The sequence below is a fragment of the Tachyglossus aculeatus genome, chromosome 25 (genome assembly GCF_015852505.1).
Source record: "Tachyglossus aculeatus isolate mTacAcu1 chromosome 25, mTacAcu1.pri, whole genome shotgun sequence".
Lineage (NCBI taxonomy): Eukaryota > Metazoa > Chordata > Mammalia > Monotremata > Tachyglossidae > Tachyglossus > Tachyglossus aculeatus.
In genome coordinates this window covers 9589351-9612190 of record NC_052090.1, presented here as the reverse complement: position 1 = coordinate 9612190, position 22840 = coordinate 9589351, and the positions used below count along the sequence as shown (strand labels likewise).

Genomic DNA, 22840 nt, shown 5'->3' with positions numbered 1-22840 from the left:
GAAGCCCAAAGAGCAGACGGCGCCTAGCACCTTCGGAGAAGAAAAGCAAGGCTCCGGCTCCTCCTCCTCCTCCTCCTCCTGCTCGTCTTCGTCCTGGTCCTGGGTGCAGCGCTCCCCTGCATTCTCCCCTGGGCAGGGCTGGCAGTAGGACCGCCAGCGGGACCCGGGCAGGACAGCGGACAAGGAGTCCAGCAGGCCCGGTGGGGTCACTCCCTCCTCCTCCTCCTCCTCCGAGCCCCCCCGGACCCGGCTGCTCCGGACCCCGATGGCCTCCTCCTCCTCCTCCGGCCGGGGCCTCCCCCTACGAGGAGCCCTCCGTCCACCCCCGTCGCCTCTGCTGCCCATCCTGCTCTGCCTCGGAGTGAGTCCCACCCCGGGAAGGGGGCTGGGGGCCGGGGACCCTGGGTCTGCCCCGTAGCCGGACATCTGCGTGGCTCAGTGGAAAGAGCCCGGGCTTTGGAGTCAGAGGTCATGGGTTCGAATCCCGACTCCACCACATGTCTGCTGTGTGATCTTGGGCAAGTCACTTAACTTCTCTGGGCCTCAGTTACCTCATCTGTAAAATGGGGATTAAGACTGTGAGCCCCACATGGGACAACCTGATCACCCTGTATCCTCCCCAGTGCTTAGAACAGTGCTTTGCACATAGTAAGCGCTTAACAAATGCCAATTATTATTATTATTATTATTATTATCTGGCGGCCACAACAATAATAATATTGATGGCATTTGTTAAGCGCTTACCATGTGCCAAGCACTGTTCCCGGCGCTGGGAGGGGGTTGCATGGGCAACAGGTTGTCCCACCTGGGGCTCTCAGTCTTCATCCCCGTTTTCCAGATGAGGTCACTGAGGCCCAGGGAAGTGAAGTGACTTGCCCAAAGTCACCCAACAGACAAGTGGCAGAGCCGGGATTAGAACTCACGACCTTTGCCTCCCAAGCCCGGGCTCTCTCCACTGAGCCACGCTGCTTCTCAATAATAATAATGATGGCATTTGTTAAGCGCTTACTATGTGCCAAGCACTGTTCTCAGCGCTGGGAGGGAGATACATGGTCAGCAGGTTGTCCCACCTGGGCCTCTCAGTCTTCATCCCCGTTTTCCAGATGAGGTCACTGAGGCCCAGAGAAGTGAGGTGACTTGCCCAAAGTCACCCAGCAGACAAGTGGCAGAGGCGGGATTAGAACTCACGACCTCTGACTCCCAAGCCCGGGCTCTCTCCACTGAGCCACGCTGCTTCTCAATAATAATAATGATGGAATTTGTTAAGCGCTTTCTATGTGCCAAGCACTGTTCTGAGCGCTTGTCATCTGCCCAATTGTACTGTCCAAGCGCTTAGTACAGTGCTCTGCACACAGTAAGCGCTCAGTAAATACGATTGAATGACTCTGGTCAGCAGCCGCCCCAGGGACCGGCCAGGGGAAGGTGGTTTTCTCGGGGGAGCTGGGCTGGGCAGCCGAAGAAGTGAGGGCCGGACAATACTAATAACAATTATGGTATTTGTTAAGCGCTTACTATGTGCCAGGCACTGTACTAAGCGCTGGGTGGATACTCTGCACACAGTAAGTGCTCAATAAATACGATTGATTGATTGATTGGATACCAGCAAACCTGGGTGGACGCAGTCTCCGTCCCCATTTTAGAGGTGAGTTAAGTGAGGCTCAGAGAAGGGAAGTGACTTGTCTAAGGTCACACAGCAGACAAGTCGCAGAGTTGGGATTAGAACCCGTGATTTTTGACTCCCAGGGCTCTAGCCACTGCGCCATCAGGACAGGACAGCCGTTCATTAGTTCATTCACTCAATCGTATTTATTGAGCGCTTACTGTGAGCAGAGCACTGTACTAAGCGCTTGGAAAGTGCAATTCGGCAACAGAGACTGTCCGTACCCAACAACGAGCTCACAGTCTAGAAGGGGGAGACAGACAACAAAACAAAATAATTAGGTGTCAAAACCATCAAAATAAATAAAGATATACGGTTATCCCGCACCACTTTGGGGGGGGGTCACCTGGTGGATGCATGGAGCCCCCCACCAGGTGAATTCTGGCTAAATGAACCCCTTCACTGCAAAGGATCTGGGGCCGGGGGGAGTCTTCCTTTTTTCTTTTCTTTTTCACCTAAAATAGTCAGAAAACACTGCATTTCGCCCCTGCAACTGAGTTTCGCTGTTGGTCGGGCCCAGAGAGAGAAGTTTTATGTGAACCCGGCCTTGTTCGGGTCACTTATACCAGCCTCAAGAAAACCATCCACTCCCTAATCCCTAACCCCCTTTCCGGGATACGGTGCATGTACAGAGGTCGTTTCCCTTGGGAATTGCGAACCTGGAATTTCCAGCTTCCAAGTGAGAATTCCATCCCTCGATCAGGGCCTCAAGATTAGCCGGGACTGCGTTCCTAGTTCCCATTGCTGCTGGTGAGAATTGAGGGTGCATATTTAGTAACTCGTATTTACTGAGCGCTTCCTATGTGCAGATCACTGATCGGGAGAGTACAATAGAGCAAAGTTCGGAGATGCGTTCTTCTCCCACAGTGAGCTTATCGAGGCTGCCCATCTATTCCCTGGATTAATGTTTTAAATGCTTATTCTTTGTCCCCCCCGGGATACCAGTACATCCTGGCTGATAACAGCGATATGATTCTTTTTTAATTCAAGGAGACAGGGCTTAATAGGATATGGAGGAGAACCCGGCAGGGATTTGAACAAAAGAGCCTCCTCTTTTTAAAAAATGCCCCATCCTTAATCAATCAGTCAATCAAATGGCATTTATTGAATGTTCACTCGTAGAGCACTGTACTTAGCACCTGGCAGACTATAGTACAGAGTTGGTAGATGCATCTCCTGCCCACAAGAAGCTTGCAATAGTTGGCAAATGACTTTGGTTATGGAACTGTGAGTTGTGATGAGATTGCATTGTTTTGTTCATGATCAAGTACTTGAAATACATAGGCATGAAATAAATTTGCATCTATTGCAAATTTAAGAGACTCTTACTGTATTAAAATTTTTGAGAACTGCACATATATGGCATTGTTTTCCGTTGAAACTTGGCTTTTTTTAAAACAAATCAGTACTTCTGTGCAAAGTCTCTCAAGAGGCACAGTCTTGAAATTTTACTGTTGGGAGTGTTCAGGTAAAGTTTAGTACTAATTGTGAAGGAGGAGGCTCTTAGACTCTTGATGGATTCAAAGAATTATTGTTCTTCAAAGAAATGAGCAACTTGTTTAGACAAAATGAATAGCAATCAGGATTACTTCAAACCTGTAGAGTGCCTTTCCCTTAAGAACTCCAAGTACTAATCCTTACTGTATAGCAGTAGGGTAGGTTGGGACAGTTTTTCTTTCCTCTTTCACAAATGAAAAAGTGAAGTGCCAAGTGGTTTTATGACAGGTTCCTTATTTGTGGAGCAAGATTTCCTGATTATGGAACCTGTGAACAAACTTAGACCCACCCTAGAAATTCTCTGAACCTTCATATGTTTGAATGAATACAACTGAATGAATATGTCTTTAGGTTATACTCTGCTCAGGATTCTATCATGGCTTGTAGCTAAAGAACCCATCACTTAATTGATATAATTAAAATATGCTAAAACTGGAATTGCCGAGGACAGTTTATGGTTTGACATGTTCAGCCTTAGGTGAAGAAATGACAGAAATACATTTCTCTTTTCCATTCATGACTTTTACATCCTTAATGATTTCATATCAAATATTGGGGATGGTAGAGAAATGATGAAATGAGAAAACTTGCAATGACTTGTTTTTGAGTTATAAGTGAACCAGTGTTCTCACTGGCTTCTTTTAGATGCAGGGGACTTTTTCTTGTCGATAGATATTTTTTTACTCTTGATGCTGTTGAATGTAAATGTGTACAAAAGTTGCATATAACTAAATGCTTATTAAACATTGATCCAAATCTTTCCCTATATCCCCAGCAAATCTTTCCCAGAAGGTAATCTAGTTGTTTAGAGAGATTCATTAATATTTTTAACTCATCCGGTGCAATCTTTTGCATTGCATTACCCAGAGGAATCTGTGTTTAGGCACCAGATAGGATCAAGCTCATTGGAAATGAATCTAATTGTGAATAGACTTTAAACGTGCGGTTGCGAATAAATGTATTAAAACAATTTTGTTGCCAGTTCTTCAGAACAAGGAGTTTTATTATATTGATTTCAAAGTTCACTTACTGAACAGTTGAAAAATGTCTTTAAATATTCAGTATTGTTTCTCCCCAGTATAAGGTCCCTTTTGCTTTACAAATTAATTTGTCAAAAGTATATTTTTCCCCAAATGATCAAAAACAATTGTTTTGTTTTTTATTCTAGTTTCTGAGTTTTGCCTGTGAGGCGTGCAAAACAGTGACCCTCCATGTTCCTTCTAAACTAGAAGCTGAGCAATTTGTTGGCAGAGGTGAGAAATTTCAGAAGACTGTATGAATTGTAATTTGTTTTAAAGTTGCCCTCAAAAGGGGAGAGTAGCCAATGTTATTGGTTTATTATGGGTGCCGATTAAGGACAGGTCAAAGCGAAGATAATCTTTAAGATGGGTAGATAGGGGGAAATTCTGTATCAAAATCAAGCTAATCTTGAGGTGGTTTATGTTTCTGCTCATCTTTCTATTGTGTCTAAGTTAGTACCCTATTCATTTATGCTACCTTATGAGAAGTTAATTCTTCCAGAAAAAAACAGTGAATTGGCAGCATCAGCGATATCTGGTAGCCAATTAGACAGAGAAATGTGGGAATAAGGAGGTGTAGAAATGTGGGCAATTCATTTTTGGAACCTCCTGGCGTCACTGGTTGGCAATCCGCTCACGGTATGCAGATGATTACCAATGACTCCCTAAAAGTTCCCCAAGTTAGTAATTACTGTCACTAATGACAAATGTCTAGTTGAAAAATTAATTAGTGATATTTATAGAGTGCTGCATATAGAGTGTGCAGAGTGCTGCATTAAGCACTTGGTGGTGTACAATACCACAGATACAATCCCTGCCCACAAGGAGTTTACAGTCTAAAGGGGGAGATAGACCTGAAAATGAGTTGTCGATAGGGGAAATGGCAGAGTTTAAGGATATATGGTTGATGGAGAAAGTGTTTAATTTTTTTAAGAAGAATAATATCCTTTTAATGCTGACTTCCATATAGAACTACTGTGGAAAAGAAGTGTTAAAAATTCTGGAATGTAGTAACAGATTTATTGATGGTCTATCCCTACCATTAACTGAAGGTACATTTGGAGGTTTCTGCTTCTAGAGGTTTTTGTATATTTGAAAATATTCCTGTTAGAGGGGTTTAAAAAATATATATGCATCTCAGACAACTTAAATGAGAAAAATTATCAACTAAAATATTGTATTTGATTATTTGGTCTGGTGACACCCTTTTGTGAGGCACATGACCAAACTTCATATAACCAAACTTTGTTCTGCAGATGTAGTCTGAAAAGAGTGCCACTAAAGGCAAGTCACTCAACTTCTCTGGGCCTCAGTTTCCTCATCTGTATAATGAGGATTCGACACCTGTCCTCTCTCCTTCTTAGATTTAGAGCCCCAAAGTGGTGGGGGAGGGGGACGAAGGCAGCGTTTGATCTGATTATCTTATGTCTACCCCAGTGCTTAGTACAGCACTTAATAAGTACCATCATATTTATTACAAAACATTATTGTGCTGTGTATGCAGCCCTGAAGGGAATTCTGCTTTACTATTTGAAAACAGACTCTTAATACTGAAGTAGAGCCTAAAATGGATGAGTAAGTATTCTAGCATTATGCCCTGCTTAGCTGGATAGTATGCCACTGAAGGAATAGGGAAAATAATTCTTGTGGTACTATCATAACTCTAAGCTTGTTTTTTCTACTTTTGATTTAGAAACAGTTTGGAAATTTAATATTCAGTTTTGTTTCCCCTCTGTTTATTCTTCAGACTCTTTTGTGTTTACCATGTACGTTTTAATTACATTTAACAAACAAACGTGGCCGATATCATTGCTGGATTAGCCAGTGGTTATACAGCTCGTGTTTCTGTGACAATGGCCACGGGAGGCTACTATGCAAATAATGGTTGCTGTCTTTAATATCCACCTTCATCGCTATGTACATGCTATCTAATATCCCCAGCTTTTCGCCTTTAATAGCCTGTAACGGACCACTGTATCCAAACACTGAATTTACTGACCTTTTTGGTCTGGGAAAATTCCATTTTGAATTTAGGTGGCCATAATGGAAAACACCTAAATAAAGCCAAACATCCTGGACAAAGGATTTTAAATGAGTTGGAAATTCAATTTGGAAATTGGCACCATTTTGTTGTGATCCTTAGTTTTTATCTCATTCTCTGGCAGAGTCGGTATGTTCTTCATTGGGTAATGGCAAATAGAACGGAAACCTTTATGACACTTGTGAGACAACTTATTTTAGAATGAAAATGTGTCTCAATAAACATAGTAAAAGGACTTATTGGTCACTGCAAGCAGGGGATTTGGGTAGGAGTCCTACCAGTGGTAAGCATCCAGTTGTTACTTAATAAATTTTAATAGTCAGAAATAAAGGAGGTGAAAGATTCAGGGCCTATTGAAAGAACAAGGTTGGTGGAGTAAGGGAGGGAGGGAAGAAAATTGTACTGAAGCAACTCTGTCACTAGAAATAGCTATTTTATAGCTTTGTTAGCTCAGATCTCCAGGGCCAAAACTATTGAAAAATCTCACCTGTTAACCTGGCCCCTCCCAATCTCACAGCCACGTTTGGACACAGAAGTGAAGGGTACTGGATCCTTTTTATTTTGTAGAGCCAAAGAAGTCTAAATTAATATAATTCTTGGACTCATTTTCCCTTGAAAAATGCATCTTTCAAAAAATGAAAGAGAAACATCAGTGGTGAAATTCAGTTCAGAATAATGGGAATCGAGTGTTTGAAAGTTCAGTCCAAACTGCAGAATGGACTCATCCATCCCTGCTCTATCATGTTCCAGCAAGTCACAGCTATTCCTGTGAAAACATGTTCTGCTTTTCTTTTTTCAATTTCCATCCTGGAATTCCTATGACATCTTTCCCATGCAGTCAATCTGGAAGAGTGCCTCAAGACCGCCAACCTCATCCACTCAGTTGATCCTGACTTTAGAGTTCTCAAGGATGGCTCAGTGTACACAACAAATGCCGTCGTGTTGTCGTCTGAGGAAAAGACCTTTACCATTGAACTCACGGACACTCAGAAACTAGACCAAAAGAAGATAGTTGTTCTTTTGGCACATCAGATACAGGTAAGGAGCTGAATATCCTAAACTCTTTTTAGAAGTCATTATATGTGGTTCTCTCATTGGGAATAAAAAAAAATCTTCAGAGCCGTCTGACCATTTGTTGTAAAATCATACAATGCACTGAAGTCTCTCTTAAATGGTAATCTAATTTACCATCCTGTAGGAAAGGGGTGAACTGAACCTCTTGAGATCCTTGCCTTCTCCAGGATTCCTTTTTCTTCATACATACCATAGAGAGAGTGTGTGAAAACAAGGGGTCTCCCAATTCTGCTCTTTGGAGAATCCCTCCTCTCCTTCAGGGGTGCAGGGGAAGAGGAGAAGGTGAAGACCTCCTTATGGAAGCAGTGGCTATTTTCCTGCTTCCTCTTTCTGGTGGAAGTCTCCAGAGGGGCTCATCAGTAGCACCATACCAAACGATTGCCATTGCTCTGAGACTTGATGATGATGATAATGATGGTATTTATTAAGCGCTTACTATGTGTCAAGCAATGTTCTAAACACTGGGGTAGATTCAAGGTAATCAGATTGGACACAGTCCCCATTCCACATGGGGCTCACAACCTTAATCCCCATTTTACAGATGAGGGAACTGAGGCACAAAGCAGTTAAGTGACTTACCCAAGGTCACATGGCAGATAAGGAGCGGAGGTGGGATTAGAATCCAGATCCTTCTGATTCCCAAGCCTGCCACTTCTGGGCAATATCATTAGTGCCCCTTCACCCCACCCCCTTCATAAATTTTGGAGCGGCTTCGGGGTCCAGTCCTAAGCAGCCTACCCTTTCCACCTTGGAGAAACTCTGGGAAACCTAAAGTGATGCTCACCTAACGACACACCACCCAGAATTAAAGTGCTCCATTTTGGGATGGTTTCAGGGGATGAGTCTTCATTTCTGGCCTGTGGTGACTGGACAAGATTTTGGTGCCACTGATTTAATGGCCTCCAAGAATTTTCTTGTCAGTGGCTCGTTGTCAATTATAGGTCTTCTCCTCTGAGAGGCCTTCCCTGACTATAAAACCCCCCTTACCTCTTCTGCCATCCCCTTCTGCATTGCCCTGACTTGCTTCTTTTATTCATTTATTTATGAAGCTGCATGGCATAGTGAATAGACCACGGGCCTGAGAGTCAGTAGGTAATGGGTTCTAATTCTGGCTCTGCTGCTTGCCTGTTGTGTGATCTTGGGCAAGTTACTTCACTTTTCTGGGCCTCAGTTACCTCATCTGTAAAACGGGGACTATGTCCAATGTGGACTATGTCCAAATTGATATGTTTGTATCCACCCCAGCACTCAATACAGGGCCTGATACATAGTAAGTGCTTAACAAATGCAATAATAATAATTATTATTATTACACCGCTCTTAGTCCTACAGCACTTATGTGCATATCTATAATGTACTTATTTATACTGGTGTCTGTCTCCCCCTCTAGACTGTAAGCTCATGGTGGGCAGGGAATGCATCTGTAATAGTGTTGTGTTGTACTCTCCTAAGCACTCAGTATAGTGCTTTGTACATGGTAAGCAGTCAAAACAACTGACTGACATTAAATATGATTGACTTGATCGGCTGACATGACATTGGACACCTATTGTGGTTGATCCTTGAATAGGACACTTGGCTGCTGCTACTGGAGCATCCCCACTCAATGTGCAGATGGCCTCAAGCTAGGGGAGTGGAAGAGCTGAGAGGGTGAAATTTAAAGGCAAAAATGACGTTCGCCAATTAAAGAAGTGGATCAATATAAGCTGGAGTGAGAGAGTACGTAGTTCAGGGTGGAACACTTAAGAGGACCAAATTCAAGCTAATTAGTGAATTAATGACAAAGATTAGTAGTAATAATAATGATCATGGCATTTGTTAATTGCTTTCTATATGTCGAGCACTGTTCTAAGCACTAGGGTAGGTACGAGTTAATCAGGTCAGACACAGTCCTGCCCCACATGGGGCTCACAGTAAGTAGGAGGGAGATCACATAGTGAATTTCCACTTAACAGATCGGGAAACTGAGGCCCAGAGTGGTTAAAGTGACTGGCCAAAGGTCACACAGCAGGGAGCTGGCAGAGCTGGGATTAGAACCCTGGTCCTCTGACTCTTAGGCCTAGGCTCTTTCTACACAGCCAGTGGAAAGAGAGCTAAGAGTTTTACTTGTAGGTATAATCTGAGAGGAGGCAGCATTAGAGTGGTAGACCAGCTAGGATAAATATGAGCAGGGGCTGTGAGGTTTCCCTTCCGTTGGACTCAGTCTCGATAAGATCTTTACCAGAGTTGTGTCTCCAGTTCTGAGGACTAGAGAGAAGGTATACAGAGCTCTGAGGAAAACCGTAAAAATAAATAAAGGTTTGGGAAATGCCACCAATGAGGAAAGAGTAAAGAAGCTAGGTTTGTTAAGCCTATAGGGGAAAAAGGACTAGATAAACAAAACAAAAAACCCATGGAGGGTTGTTTGAGGACTCCCCTCACCTTCAAAGCCTTACTGAAAGCACATCTCCTCCAAGAGGCCTTCCCCGATTAAGCCCTCCTTTCTTCTTCTTCCACTACCCCCTGCATTGCCCTGACTTATCTCCTTATAAATCCTGTCTCCCAGTCCCACAGCACTTATGGTCATATCTGTAATTTATTCATTGATTTGTATTTATTGTCTTCTCCCCCTCTAAGCTGTAAGCTCATTGTGGGCAGGGAATGTGTCTATTTGTACTCTCCCAAGTGCTTAGTACAGAGCTCTGCACACAGTAAGCACACAATAAATTCGATTGACTAATCGACTATCTTCAAGTGCTGTTGTGCAGAGGGTAATACTAAGCTGTCTCTTCTGTTAGCACAAGAGGAACTCAATTAGAGCTGCAGCAGGAGGGATGTGAGTTGGGTTTAAAAATTTCCTGATGGATGGTTAGATTTGGGGATCGGTGACCAAGGAAGCTGTTCCATCTCTTATTGTGAAGAACCATGCTAAGTGGTTTAGCTGTGGTTCAGTCTGAAGATGGGGGGATCGACAAGGCGATCTTTTAGGGTCTCTGCCAACCCCACCAATATAAGACTGGCTCTCACCCTTCACTTCAAGGGTGATGGCCAGAAAAGGCCTGCTGGGAGTGAAAATTAGTAAGTCCTCGGGGTCCTGCTTTTGGTCTGGTTGATTGAACTGATTAAAGCTCCAACAGTTTATAGCTCCAAAACTGTCATGTTATCCACTGGCTTGCCATTCTCACACTTGATTCTCAGTGCAAGATTCATACTCATTCATGGTCCTGATTTTGAGGCTCAGATGGCCACTGACTTTGCTTATTTTCTTTCCGGTTTGGAAATCCAGACTCTGAAGAAGAGACACACCAAAGAAAAAGCCCTCAAAAGGGCCAAAAGAAGATGGGCTCCTATTCCTTGTTCTATCACGGAGAACTCCCTAGGCCCTTTCCCTATGTTTCTTCAGCAGGTAATGTTTTTTTTTCTCCTATAGAGGAGGTGAGCTATTGTCATGACATGTTACCTACATATCATATATAGTAGACATGGACACATATATATGTTGTTTTCGTCATTCACACCAATATGCTTTCATGGCAGAAACATATCTTTTACTTATTTCAATATGTGGTAATTCCTCAATTTTATTCTCTCCTCCTGTTTTTTTAATGGTATTTGTTAAGTGCTTAGTATGTGCCAGGCACTGTACTAAGCATCAGACTGGACACAGGCCATGTCCCTCACAGGGCTGACAATCTTACAAACAAATTTTACAGATGAGGCAACAGAGGCACAGAGAAGTTAAATGACTTGCCCAAAGTCACACAGCATATAAGTGGTAGAGCAAACATTAGAACCCAGATCCTTCTAACTCCTAGGCCCGTGGTCTATCCACTAGGCCATGCTGGTCTCCCTCAGAAATCTAACGTGTAATTATTTTAGTAAAATTTTCTGTCCCCAAGCCCAAGGACTCTAAATACACATTGGGTTCCGCAATAAATAAAATGATCCCAAACTAAATCAGATGCCAAATGTGGTTTCTCATGGTCTCAGCTTCTTTCTCTCAAACTTTCCTTTACAGGTCCAGTCTGATACCCAGCAGAACTACACCATCTTCTACTCAATAAGTGGACCAGGGGTGGATAGAGAGCCTATTAATTTGTTTCACGTAGAGAGAGACACTGGAAATTTGTACTGTAATCGCCCTGTGGATCGTGAGCAGTATGAATGCTTTGAGGTAGGCATTACAGTAGTTTATAGAGCATTATTGATTTTGTTGAACTACATGGAGCTTCTAAGGGCAATAAATGTTTTCCTTTGGGATGAGTGGCAAAGGCAGAGGTGAAGTTGGGAGGGAAGAAAAGCTTTCTCTGTTCTGTCTTATCCTATACTTGAAGGAAGTGAACTAGTAACTGTGGACTGGGTCTTTCATTCATTGATACTTATTGAGTACTTTCCATATGCAAAGCTCAGGAGCTGGGGAAGAGAACAATGCAAGATAAATAAGAGGTGATCCTTTGCCTTCAGGGGGCTCACAACTAAAATCTGGGCCTGGGAGGAAGGCCTCCAGCCTTTGAACACAGAATAACATAGGAACTCTAGGACAATAATAATGATGATATTTGTTAAGCAGTTACTATGTGTCAAGCACTATTCTAAGCGCTGGGGCAGGTACAAGCTAATCAGGTTGGACACAGTCCCTGTCCCACATGGGGCTCACATTCTTACTCCCCATTTTAAATCTGAGGTAACTGAGGCACAGAGAAGTGAAGTGACTTGCCCGAGATCACACAGCAGACAAGTGGTGGAGCTCCTTCTGACTCCCACTATCCTTCTATTCTTCTACTCCTTCTATCCACTAGGCCACACTGCTTCAAGGCCAATCACAAACAGCTTCAGATCACCACAGTTCAAGGGGGTCTTTTTCAGTTCTATTCTCCTCAGAGTCCAGCACCGTCAAAAACAGCACAGTCAAAGCCTTCCTATTGTTCTAAAATTTGTGAAGCTTTTAGTACCCCACCAGTGTCTTTCCTCTTTGCTCTGGCAAGGTAGGTGGGACTCATTCAATCGTATTTATTGAGCGCTTACTGTGTGCAAAACACTGTACTAAGCTCTTGGGAAGTACAAGTACAAGTTGACTCCCCCGGCTGGTGTTGGGGAAGTGCTGGGTGTCCTAGCTGTGGGTCTCGCTGGTTTCAGGCTCACCCACACTCACCCCACTTTTTTCTTCATCTCCTCTGAAATCTCACACTCCCTCACATCCCACTGCCGCTTTCAGCGAAGACTCTGGTTTGCCGTCTGGCCACTGTAAAGATGGCAACACCACTGGGGTAGAAGTAAACTAGCCTCCTAACATAAGGAGGGGAAGATGGCAGTAGTGTTAAGTGTGCAGGAGCAGTAACAGTAGGCATTGTCACCCAGAATCCCCCAAGGGACACATGGCAGAACTTCTCATGAGATCTAACGGTCTCTAGGTCTTATTCTTCAACCTGAAATTTAACTGAAGTATAACCCTTCTCTTAGAGCTTGATGGATACCCTGAATCCTCCCCACCCCCACATCGAGTCACCCAGACAGGGATTGACTATTTTGATTTTGTTGTAATGTCTCACTTCCATTCTCTCTTTCTGTCGCAGTTAACTGCCTATGCCACAACTTCAGACGGATATTCTCCAGAGTTGCCGTTGCCCCTTCTGATCAAGGTTGAGGATGAAAACGACAACACCCCAATTTTCACACAACTCATATATACTTTTAATGTTACGGAACATTCCAGACCTGGTAAGTTCATATCTTAGGGTGAGTTATGTTGAATTGGGGGCAATTTAAAACTTTTTTAACAGTAAAATTGCATATTGTTTGGCTATTTAGATATTAATCGGCACTTAGTAGTAATAACGATTATTAAACACTTACTGTGTGCTTAGCACTGTGTTAAGAGCTGGAAAAGAATACACAAGTGGGAATTAGACCCAATCCCTGTCTCTGTGGGGGACTCACACTGGAAAGGCTTTTCTGAGCAGGTTAAGGATGTCATAGCATTAATAAATAATAATAAAGAGACCTGCCCACAACAAATTTACAGTCTAAGGGGAGACAGACATTATATCTTTTTGTTCTAAACAGTTGGGAGAGTTCAATAGAGTTCTGTAGTGGACATGATCCTTGTCATGGTGAAGCTTGCAATCTAGGGAAGGAGGCGGACACAAAATAATTTACAGTTTGGAGGAAGTAGGAAAATGGAATATGTTCATGAATTAGTGCTTAAGTATTAGGGAAAATAAGGTGTAAATGTAATTTCTATGGGAGGTTGTCAGTTGCCAAATGTTTAGGAAGCACAAAAGAGCTGAAGTGGGAGTTACGGGGACATAACCTGGGGAGGTTAGAGATTAATTTGAGAAGGTCGTGCAGAGGAGAAATTATTTCAGAAGGGCTTTGAAGATGAAGAGAGCTCTGGTGGCAGATTTGCAGTGGGAGGGGGCTCCAAGCAAAGGTTGGTGGTGGGAGAGATGAGAGTAAGGCCCTGTGGGTTGGTTAGGTTTGAGAAGAATGAAGAATGAATAGTCATTGGAGGTTTTTGAAGATTAAGGAGATGTTTGTAGAGTGATGTTTTAGAAAAATAATCTAGGTAGTGAGATTAAGTTTGGACTGGAGAGGGTGGAGATTAGTGTCAGGGAGGCAAATGAAGAGACTGATGTAGTAGTCAAATGGGCTATGACATGCCTGAACTAGCAGGGCAGCTTTTTTCTTGGAGAGGAATGGACAGATTCTAGAAATGTTGTGGGAGTCAGCGTGGCCTTTTGGAAAAATAATGGGCCTGGGAATCAGAGTACCTGGATTCTAATCCTTGCTCTGTACTTGCTTGCTATGTGACCTTGGGCAAGTCGCTTACATTTTCTGTGCCTCAGTTTCCTCAACTGTAAAATGGGGATTCAATACCCGTTCTTTCTCCTGCTTAGACTGTGAGCCTCATAAGGGACAGGGGCTGTGTCCAACCTGATTAACCTGTAATCTGTCCCACTGCTTAGAACAGTGCTTGACACGCAGTAAGCATTTAAGAAATACCATAAGTATTATTAGGAAAAACAAGAGGATTTAATGACAGATTGAATATGAGGGGTTTAAAGAGAGGATGATGTCAAAAATAATTCCAAGATTGAAAGTTCCAGAGACTGGGAGGGTGGTGGTGTCATCAACTGTGATGGGAAAGTTAGTTAGAGGAGAGGATTTGGGAGGGAAGAGGAGGAGTTCAGTCTTGAACACATTGAGCTTGAGGTTCTGTCAGGTCATCAGTATAGAGCTATCTTGTTGGCAGGAGCAAATGCGAGATTACAGACAAGGAGAGAGGTCAGGGCTAGTAGGTAAAAGAAGGAGCCATCTGCTCAGAGTGGCCTGAAAGATTTTTCAGGATGAAATATTTTTGAGAAATTTCTCAACTGTAAGGATGGACTTGACATCATGATTTGATATGTCTTGGGATGTAACTACTACACAAAATTTAAGCAAATTCCTTAAATTGAACCAGATCAATTCCTCCCACCATCACCATTCAGTCATCCTAGGGATGCTTTTGCATTGGATTGAATCTTTGTAAGGTACACACACTGCGTATCAGTATGTTTTTTTTTCTATTTGTTTAATTGCCTCTGTACTGTCCTTGCTATTAGGTGGGGAGTTCCTTGCAGACAGCATTAGTTGTGTAATAATAATAATAATGATGGTATTTAAGTGCTTACTATGTGCAAAGCACTGTTCTAAGCACTGTACAAAGCAGTATATTCTAGGGGTGAGCTAAATTTAAAGGATTTAGATTTTATTTGCAGTTTTTCCCAGTAGCTAGGATTATGATTTGTACCCAGATACCATTATGAAATGATGTTACCTTTGTGGGATTAGCATACCAAGATCTTAAAGACAGAATTGGCTGTGTATCTTATTGAAATAAATGGAATCTTTGAATCTTGCATTATTCAATCATGTTATCCTGAATCAGGTTAGTACTGACCCCCAAATATAAAATGTGTATGTCATTTGAATCCACATAATGCAAAAATAGTCAGAGTCATATAGTTTTCATTTAAAATTTTTTCATCAAAAGAAATTATTAATCTAAAGGAGGTGGGTAAACAGGATCTGTTATACCAGAATCTTGCTAACTTTCATTTTGCTTTTGGGAGATCATTTCAACCAGAATGTGATTGGAACATGTAGTGAAAATGAAAGGAAATTCATTTTTTCAAACCATGTAGGTACCTCATTGGGACAGGTCTGTGCTACAGATGCGGATGAACCTGATACTTTACACACACGCCTGAAGTACCAGATTTTAGAACAGTATCCTTCCTCACCCAGGCTATTTTCTATCAACACAAAGACCGGAGTAATCACAACTGTATCATCTCAGCTGGATCGTGAGGTAATATTCTGCTAATTCTAGCCTCCAATTTCCCTCAACAGTTGTAGAATTGGAAGACGCCGATTCAGAGAAATGCAGAGAAGCAGCACGGCGTAGTGGATAGACCAAGGGCCTGGGAGACAGAAGGTTATGGGTTCTAATCCCAGATCTGTCCCTTGTCTGCTGCGTGACTTTAACTTCTGTGTGCCTCAATCACCTCATCTGTAAAATGGGGATTGAGGCTGTGAGCCTCACATAATAATAATAATAATAATGATGATGGCATTTGTTAAGCACTTACTATGTGCAAAGCACTGTTCTAAGCACTGGGGAGGATACAAGGTGATCAGATTGTCCCATATGGGGCTCACAGTCTTCATCCACAGTCATTCACAGTCATGGGTTCAAATCCCTACTCCACCAATTGTCAGCTGTGTGACTTTGGGCAAGTCACTTAACTTCTCTGTGCCTCAGTTCCCTCATCTGTAAAATGGAGATGAAGACTGTGAGCCCCCTGGGGGACAACCTGATTATTTTGTATCCTCCCCAGCGCTTAGAACAGTGCTTTGCACATAGTAAGCACTTAATAAATGCCATCATTATTATATACGAGAAGTAGCGTGGCTCAGTGGAAAGAGCACGGACTTTGGAGTCAGAGGTCAGGGGTTCAAATCTCGGCCCTGCTGCTTGTCAGCTGTGTGACTTTGGGCAAGTCACTTAACTTCTCTGTGCCTCAGTTACCTCATCTGCAAAATGGGGATTAAGACTGTGAGCCCCCGTGGGACAACCTGATCAGCTTGTAACCTCCCCAGCACTTAGAACAGTGCTTTGCACATAGTAGTCGCTTAATATATGCCATTATTATTATTATCCCCATTTTCCAGATGAGGTAACTGAGGCCCAGAGAAGTTAAGCGACTTGCCCAAAGTCACACAGCTGAAAATTGGCGGAGCCAGGATTTGAGCCCATGACCTCTGACTCCCAAGCCCATACTCTTTCCATTGAGCCATGCTGCTCACATGGGACAGGGACTGTGTGCAACCAGATTTGCTGATATCCACCTTGACCAATTCCTCAGTCCTGTTTTGATATATAGAACCCTTTATTGTTGAACCCCATTTAAAAGGTAACTTGGGTTTTTTGGCTAATACTCAAATGTTGGAATAGTAGCAATAATAATGCTTGTGGTATTGCTTAAGAGCTTATTACCAATCAGGGGCAGTCAGTGTGCCGATCACTGTACTATATGGTTGGGAGAATATGATACAGTAGAGTTGGTATGTGCCAAGCACTGTGAGAAGCAGTTTTGCCCAGTGGAAAAAGCAAGAACCTGGGAGTCAGAAGGACCTGGGTTCTAATCCCAGCTCTGCCACTTGTCTGCTGTGTGACCTTGGGAAAGTCACTTAACTTCTCTGTGCTTCAGTAAGCTCATCTGCAAAATGGGGATTAAGACTGTGAGCCCCACGTGGGACTTGGATTGTGTCCAACTTGGCTGTCTTCTATCTACGCCAGTGCTTAGTTCAGTTCCTGGCATGTAGTAAGTGCTTAACAAAAACCATTGAAAAAAACAAATAAACACTGGGATAGATACAATATAAGCAGATCAGACACTCCCTGCCCCATGTGGCGTTCATAGTCTAAGGAGCATGAACAGATACTTATCCTCATTTGCCGATAAGAGAAATGAGGCACAGAGAAGTTGTGACTCGCTCCAACTCACAGTGTAAGTGGCAGAGTCAGGGTTGGAATCCAGGTCTCTTGACTTCTAGTGCCGTGCTCATTCTACTAGGGCAAGATTCTCATTTCTGAGGTACAAGATAATCAGTTTCCTCCTTGAGAAAACGATATAACCTATTTTAGGTGACTAGATGGAGGGGGAAAAGTTCTCCAGATCACTGGACAAGGGATCGGGTCTAATTTCTACATGTTTATTAATTCACAGAACTTAGTACAGTGCTCTGAAAGCAGTAAGCATTTAATAAATGCTTTGATCTCTACTACAAGGAAAATGAGCTCGATTTAGAGAGACTCAGGCTAATAGAGAAACACAAATATGAAGTTGTTTAGAAGAAGTTTCAGCCTTCAGACCAAAGGCTGTCTTTTTCATGTCCACTATCAATTCTTGACTTTGTTTTCAGAGGCTAGACAAATACACAATGGTATTGAAAGTGCAAGATATGGATGGCCAACATTTTGGTCGGTGGAGCACGGCAACTTGTGTTGTTTCTATTTGCGACGTGAATGACAATCCACCAATTTTCACCAGATCATCTGTAAGTATGGGACCTGGCTAACTGCAAAGTGAAACTCTCACATCCATCTTACATGTTTTCTGGGTTCAGTCCAATATTCCGATTGGCAGTGGACTTTGAAGTTCATATTAATTTGACTCTTCCCTTGATTTCTAATCTTCCCTTCCAGATAAGATTTAAAAGCTAAAATAATTCTGATTCTTTACAATTTTATTATATTTCATTTTGAAGTAGTAAGGATTTTAGAGTTTATGAGATCTGTGCAGACTGATTGGGTCCAGAGATATTTCTTCAATAATTCTTTATTTTATCTAGAAAAATACTGTATGCAATACTGCAATACTGTATGCAATAAACAGACACATTCCCTGCCCACAACAATGTTGTTATACAGAAGTTTTATATATATAAGTTGTTATATAGAAAGCACTTATTGTGTCTGTGTTCAATGTCTGTGTTCAATGTGTCTGTTTATTGTTGTATTGTACTTTCCCAAGTGCTTAGTACAGTGCTCTGCCCACAGTATGCTCTCAATAAGATTGAATGAATGAATACAATCTTTAAAGTGAAAGTGGAGCATCTGATAAATTAAAAATTTCAATTGTGTTCTTTTGCTTTCAAAAGAAGGGAGAGTTCAAAATATAAATTTACAAAAATACCTTTTTCAAAACTAATTAAAATAACTTGAGTTGGAAGAGGATATTTTATACTAAATATAGATTTTTTGCTGATATGCACAATCACCCCAATTTAATGTTTTTCTGGTTCTGCCTCCAATTCTTTAGTCAATCCCCATTTCATTGACTAATTGCTTATTCCTTACTTTGTCATTATCTATTTGCAACTGGGCACTCAGTAAAATGGAGGTTTTCCCTAAAAATGGAAAAATACCTTAATGCCACCCTTAGATTGTGGTGAATCAATTTGAATTTTGACAACAGTAGTCTTCATTTCATTCTAATCTGGGAAAATGTTTCACAGTGCAGATTGGAAGTAATTTTTTTTTAAAAAAACAACCTAACTCCCAGAACTAGATTTTCTTGGGGGTCAGAAGGGAGTTATGCATTTTGGGAGAAAAGAACACACAAGTAGATTATTGTGCAGTATTAATGGTGACATCCAAACTGTATCTGTAACCCAATTCTGTAGACTTCTTGTTGAAACGTACATAATATGTGGCTAACCTACTGATTTCAATATCCATTTCCAGCTAAATCAAGTAATGCTAAAACAATTATCCATTAATTTAGAAAGGAAAGATTCACTTCTATGGTATATTTTGATTAAAACTTTTCCCTAGCACACTTCCCTTACAAGTGTTCTAATCTTAGGTCCTCCATTCTGCTTCTTAGAGTTCAGTGTCAAGAAAGCAATTTGGATTCATGCTTTTAAATTATCTTCGAACATAATGAATGGACGAGCCATTGGTTTGGGAGTGGGGAAAAAATACCTTGCCCATCTTTAATACAGCAAGCATGCCATGACTTTAAAGAAAACGTTTCTTATTTGTTTCAGTATACTGCCTCAGTAGAGGAAAATACAGTCAATGTGGAAATTTTGAGAATGGCTGTTGAGGATAAAGACTTAATTAACACTGCCAATTGGAGGGCTAATTACACCATCGTAAAGGGAAATGAAAATGGAAATTTCAGAATTGTGACAGATCCAAAAACCAATGAAGGCGTTCTGGGTGTTGTTAAGGTAAGGAAAATGAATTCAGAATTTGGATAGTCAACAATTTGGTATACTATAAAGCAGTATTTTTGTAATCCTACTCTGTAGACTTCTTCTTGAAGAGTACGTAATACTTGGTTAGCCTATTGATTTCAATAGACATTTGCAGTTGTATTATTACTGAAACATTTATGCATTTATTTTGAAAGAAAAGATTCACGTCCACAGCATTTGTTAAACACTTTGATTAATACATTTGATGAATTTATGTGAAAGTGATATTTTCCATGAGTATGGATGGCTTCTGTTTTTTATTCAAAAAGTCACTCCCAAAAGGCCACATTGGTAGGTTTGAAGCCTTCCTGAGAGAGAGGATTAGGGTGGGGTGAGCAGACATGATGACAGTGAAAGTTCACATTTGCGATTTTGTGATTCTTCTTCTTCCATCCCTGTATGAATGCAGCAAGGCTAGATTGCTTTGGGAACACAAGCCCACAAGTAGGCTGACTGTCCTAGATGAGGTGGGATCATTGCAGATTTTTGTAGACTTTCCAGAGTTTTAAAACCAAAGTCCCAGAACTAGAATTATTGTGGCTAAACTCGTCAGCGTAAAATAGGGCATCTTGCTGTAACCTTCAGCTACTCTTGTCCACTTCAAATTACTGGGATTGTCGCATCCAGGCTAGAGATACTTGGTCTGTGTCCCATGGAATTCGGGACTTGTAGTACAGCCGTCACAGAGCGTTTTTCCATTTTACTCCCCAAATGCCTACTAGATTTTTCCCCTCATCCCACCCTTTATGATGATCGGGGAATAAAGTCGTTCCCCACCCTCCCAGTGATGGTGAAAACATTTTGCCAGTTGTACAGGGGTGTACTGGGATGAATCCGGAAGGACAGCTCTTATTTCTCATCCCTACAGACCATCTTAACTTTGCTCTAGTTTCTCCTGTCCGGGAACGATATCTCGCTTGGTCCCTAGAAAAATGTCTTTATGTCATCTGAGAGATACACTTGATTTTACAGTCACTGAACTACGAAGAAAACCGCCAGCTAACCCTGCAAGTTGGTGCCTGCAATGAAGCACCGTTTTTCAGAGATGGCATCTCTAGAACAATATCTATGACCACTGCTGTGGTGACCGTCAATGTCCTAAATCAGGATGAAGGACCCGAATGCGTGCCTGCGGTGCAGTTTACTCGAGTAAGAGAAAATGTGCCAGTGGGAACTCGAATCAATGGGTATGCCGCTAAGGACCCGGAAAGCAGAACCAGCACTGGTATAAGGTACAAGTGATTTGATGTTTATTTATTAGAAATGATCCAGCACTTAGTACAGTTACTGGAGCATAGTAAGCGCTTAACAAATACCATAATTATTATTTTTTTAAAGTGGCCTCTGAATCTGTCCTGAGCACTGAGTGGTTCAGATCCAGCTCCTAGTTGTTGCTTGATGGGAGAGGCTGGAAAGATGGGGAAAAGAAAGGAGGAGAAAATTGGGAAGGTAGAAGGGCTGAGCTTTAGAACTGACTGCTATTTGGATTTTTTTTGTTGGGTTCATTTTATTTCATTTTGGTATTTGTAAAGCCCTTACTATGTGCCAGGAACTGAACTAAGCACCAGAGTGGTTGCAAGCCAGTCCCCTCTACCCTCCCCTTCACACTTTAAACTCCTTTTGGGCAGAAGGAATGTTTCTGCTTATTGTTGTATTGTACTCTCTCAAGTGCTTAGTACAGTGCTCTGCACACAGTAGGTGCTCAATAAATATGATTAAATGAGTAAATGAGTAATCAGTTTGGATAAAATCCATGCCCCTTAGGACGCTCACAGTCTTAATCCCCATTTTACAGATAAGGTAATCAAAGCACAGAGAAGGTAAGTAACTTGCTCAAGGTCACACAGCAGACAAGTGGTAGAGCTGGGATTAGAATCTTGGTCCTTCTAACTCCCAGGCCCGTTGTTGTTCCACTTGGCTACAAGGCTTCTTGTGTTAGAAGAAGCAGTCAATCAGTTAATCAATCAGTGGTATTCATTGAGCACTTACCGTTCGGGGAACACGGCAGCATGGTTTAGTGAAAAGGCCAGGGGAGTCAGAGGACCTGGGTTCTAATCCCAGGCCTGTCAATTACCTGCTGTGTGAATTTATGAAAATCACCTAACCTCTCTGGGCCCCAGCTCGTTCTGTCTGCTCTATCTTCCTTCTAGACTGAGCCCCCTCCTTCCCCTCCCCTTTCTCCCCCTCCCCATCCCCCCCACCTTACCTTCTTCCCCTCCTCACAGCACCTGTATATGTGTTTGTACATATTTATTAATCTATTTATTTTACTTGTACATATTTACTATTCTATTTATTTTATTTTGTTAATATGTTTTGTTTTGTTGTCTGTCTCCCCCTTCTAGACTGTGAGCCCGCTGTTGGGTAGGGACAGTCTCTATATGTTACCAACATGTACTTCCCACGCGCTTAGTAAAGTGCTCTGCACACAGTAAGCGCTCAATAAATGCGATTGAATGAATGAATGAATGAATTACAGGGATTTTGTTTGATCTGATTGTGTGATATCTATCCCAGTGCTTGGCACATCATAAGCACTTAATGAATACTACAGTTATTATTAGGGGAGAGAAGAGGAAATGCATTTTCGGCCTCTGGAATTAGGGTCAGAGGCAGTGATAGGAAAGTGGATTGGGCCAGGGATTAGAGCAGGGAAGTAGGAGAAGCAGTATGGCCTAGCGGAAAGAGCATGGGCCTTGGGGGTCAGAGCACCTGTGTTCTAAACTCAGCTCTTCCACTTACTGTTGTGTGACCTTGGGCAAGTCATTCAACTTCTCTGTCCCTCAGTTAACTCATCTGTAAAATGGAAATTAAGACCGTGAGCCCTTCGTGGGACGTGGACTGTGTCCAACCCGATAATGTTGTATCTACTCTAGCGCTTAGTATAGTACCTGGCACACAGCAAGTGCTTAACAAATACCATTTTTTTAAAATGGGTATAGACCAGAATTTAAGTGTATTTCATGTATTTATAACACTGGAGGCTTTATGCACTAACAGAATTTGTTTTGGCAAATTTTATTTTATTGGTTTCTAAATTCAAATTTGATTTTTAATGAACAGGTATCGAGGATTAAGTGACCCTAAACAGTGGTTCACGGTTGATGAAAACACAGGCTCAATCACCACTACCAGATCCCTGGACAGAGAAGCACAGGGAATCGTAAACAGTCTGTACAATATTACAGTTCTTTCTACAGACCAAAGTGAGTAACAAGTTAAAAATGGTGTAGTCATTTACTAAGGAATGTGCCAAAT

General features: G+C 42.1%; 1 protein-coding gene across 2 annotated transcripts in view; it reads left to right on the top strand.

The window, feature by feature from the left end:
• Window positions 1–264: 264 nt before the first annotated feature.
• LOC119945552 (desmocollin-2-like) overlaps window positions 265–22840 on the top strand; it is a 33535-nt gene continuing 10959 nt past the window's right edge. For both annotated transcript variants that reach the window (XM_038766736.1, XM_038766737.1), the window contains exons 1-11: window positions 265–361; window positions 4326–4410; window positions 7056–7255; window positions 10557–10676; window positions 11289–11444; window positions 12844–12988; window positions 15457–15623; window positions 17741–17875; window positions 19370–19555; window positions 20555–20814; window positions 22646–22788. In XM_038766736.1, the coding sequence (XP_038622664.1) occupies window positions 266–361; window positions 4326–4410; window positions 7056–7255; window positions 10557–10676; window positions 11289–11444; window positions 12844–12988; window positions 15457–15623; window positions 17741–17875; window positions 19370–19555; window positions 20555–20814; window positions 22646–22788 (1693 nt within the window). In that variant the 5' untranslated portion in view covers window position 265. The remainder of the gene's footprint in view (window positions 362–4325; window positions 4411–7055; window positions 7256–10556; window positions 10677–11288; window positions 11445–12843; window positions 12989–15456; window positions 15624–17740; window positions 17876–19369; window positions 19556–20554; window positions 20815–22645; window positions 22789–22840) is intronic.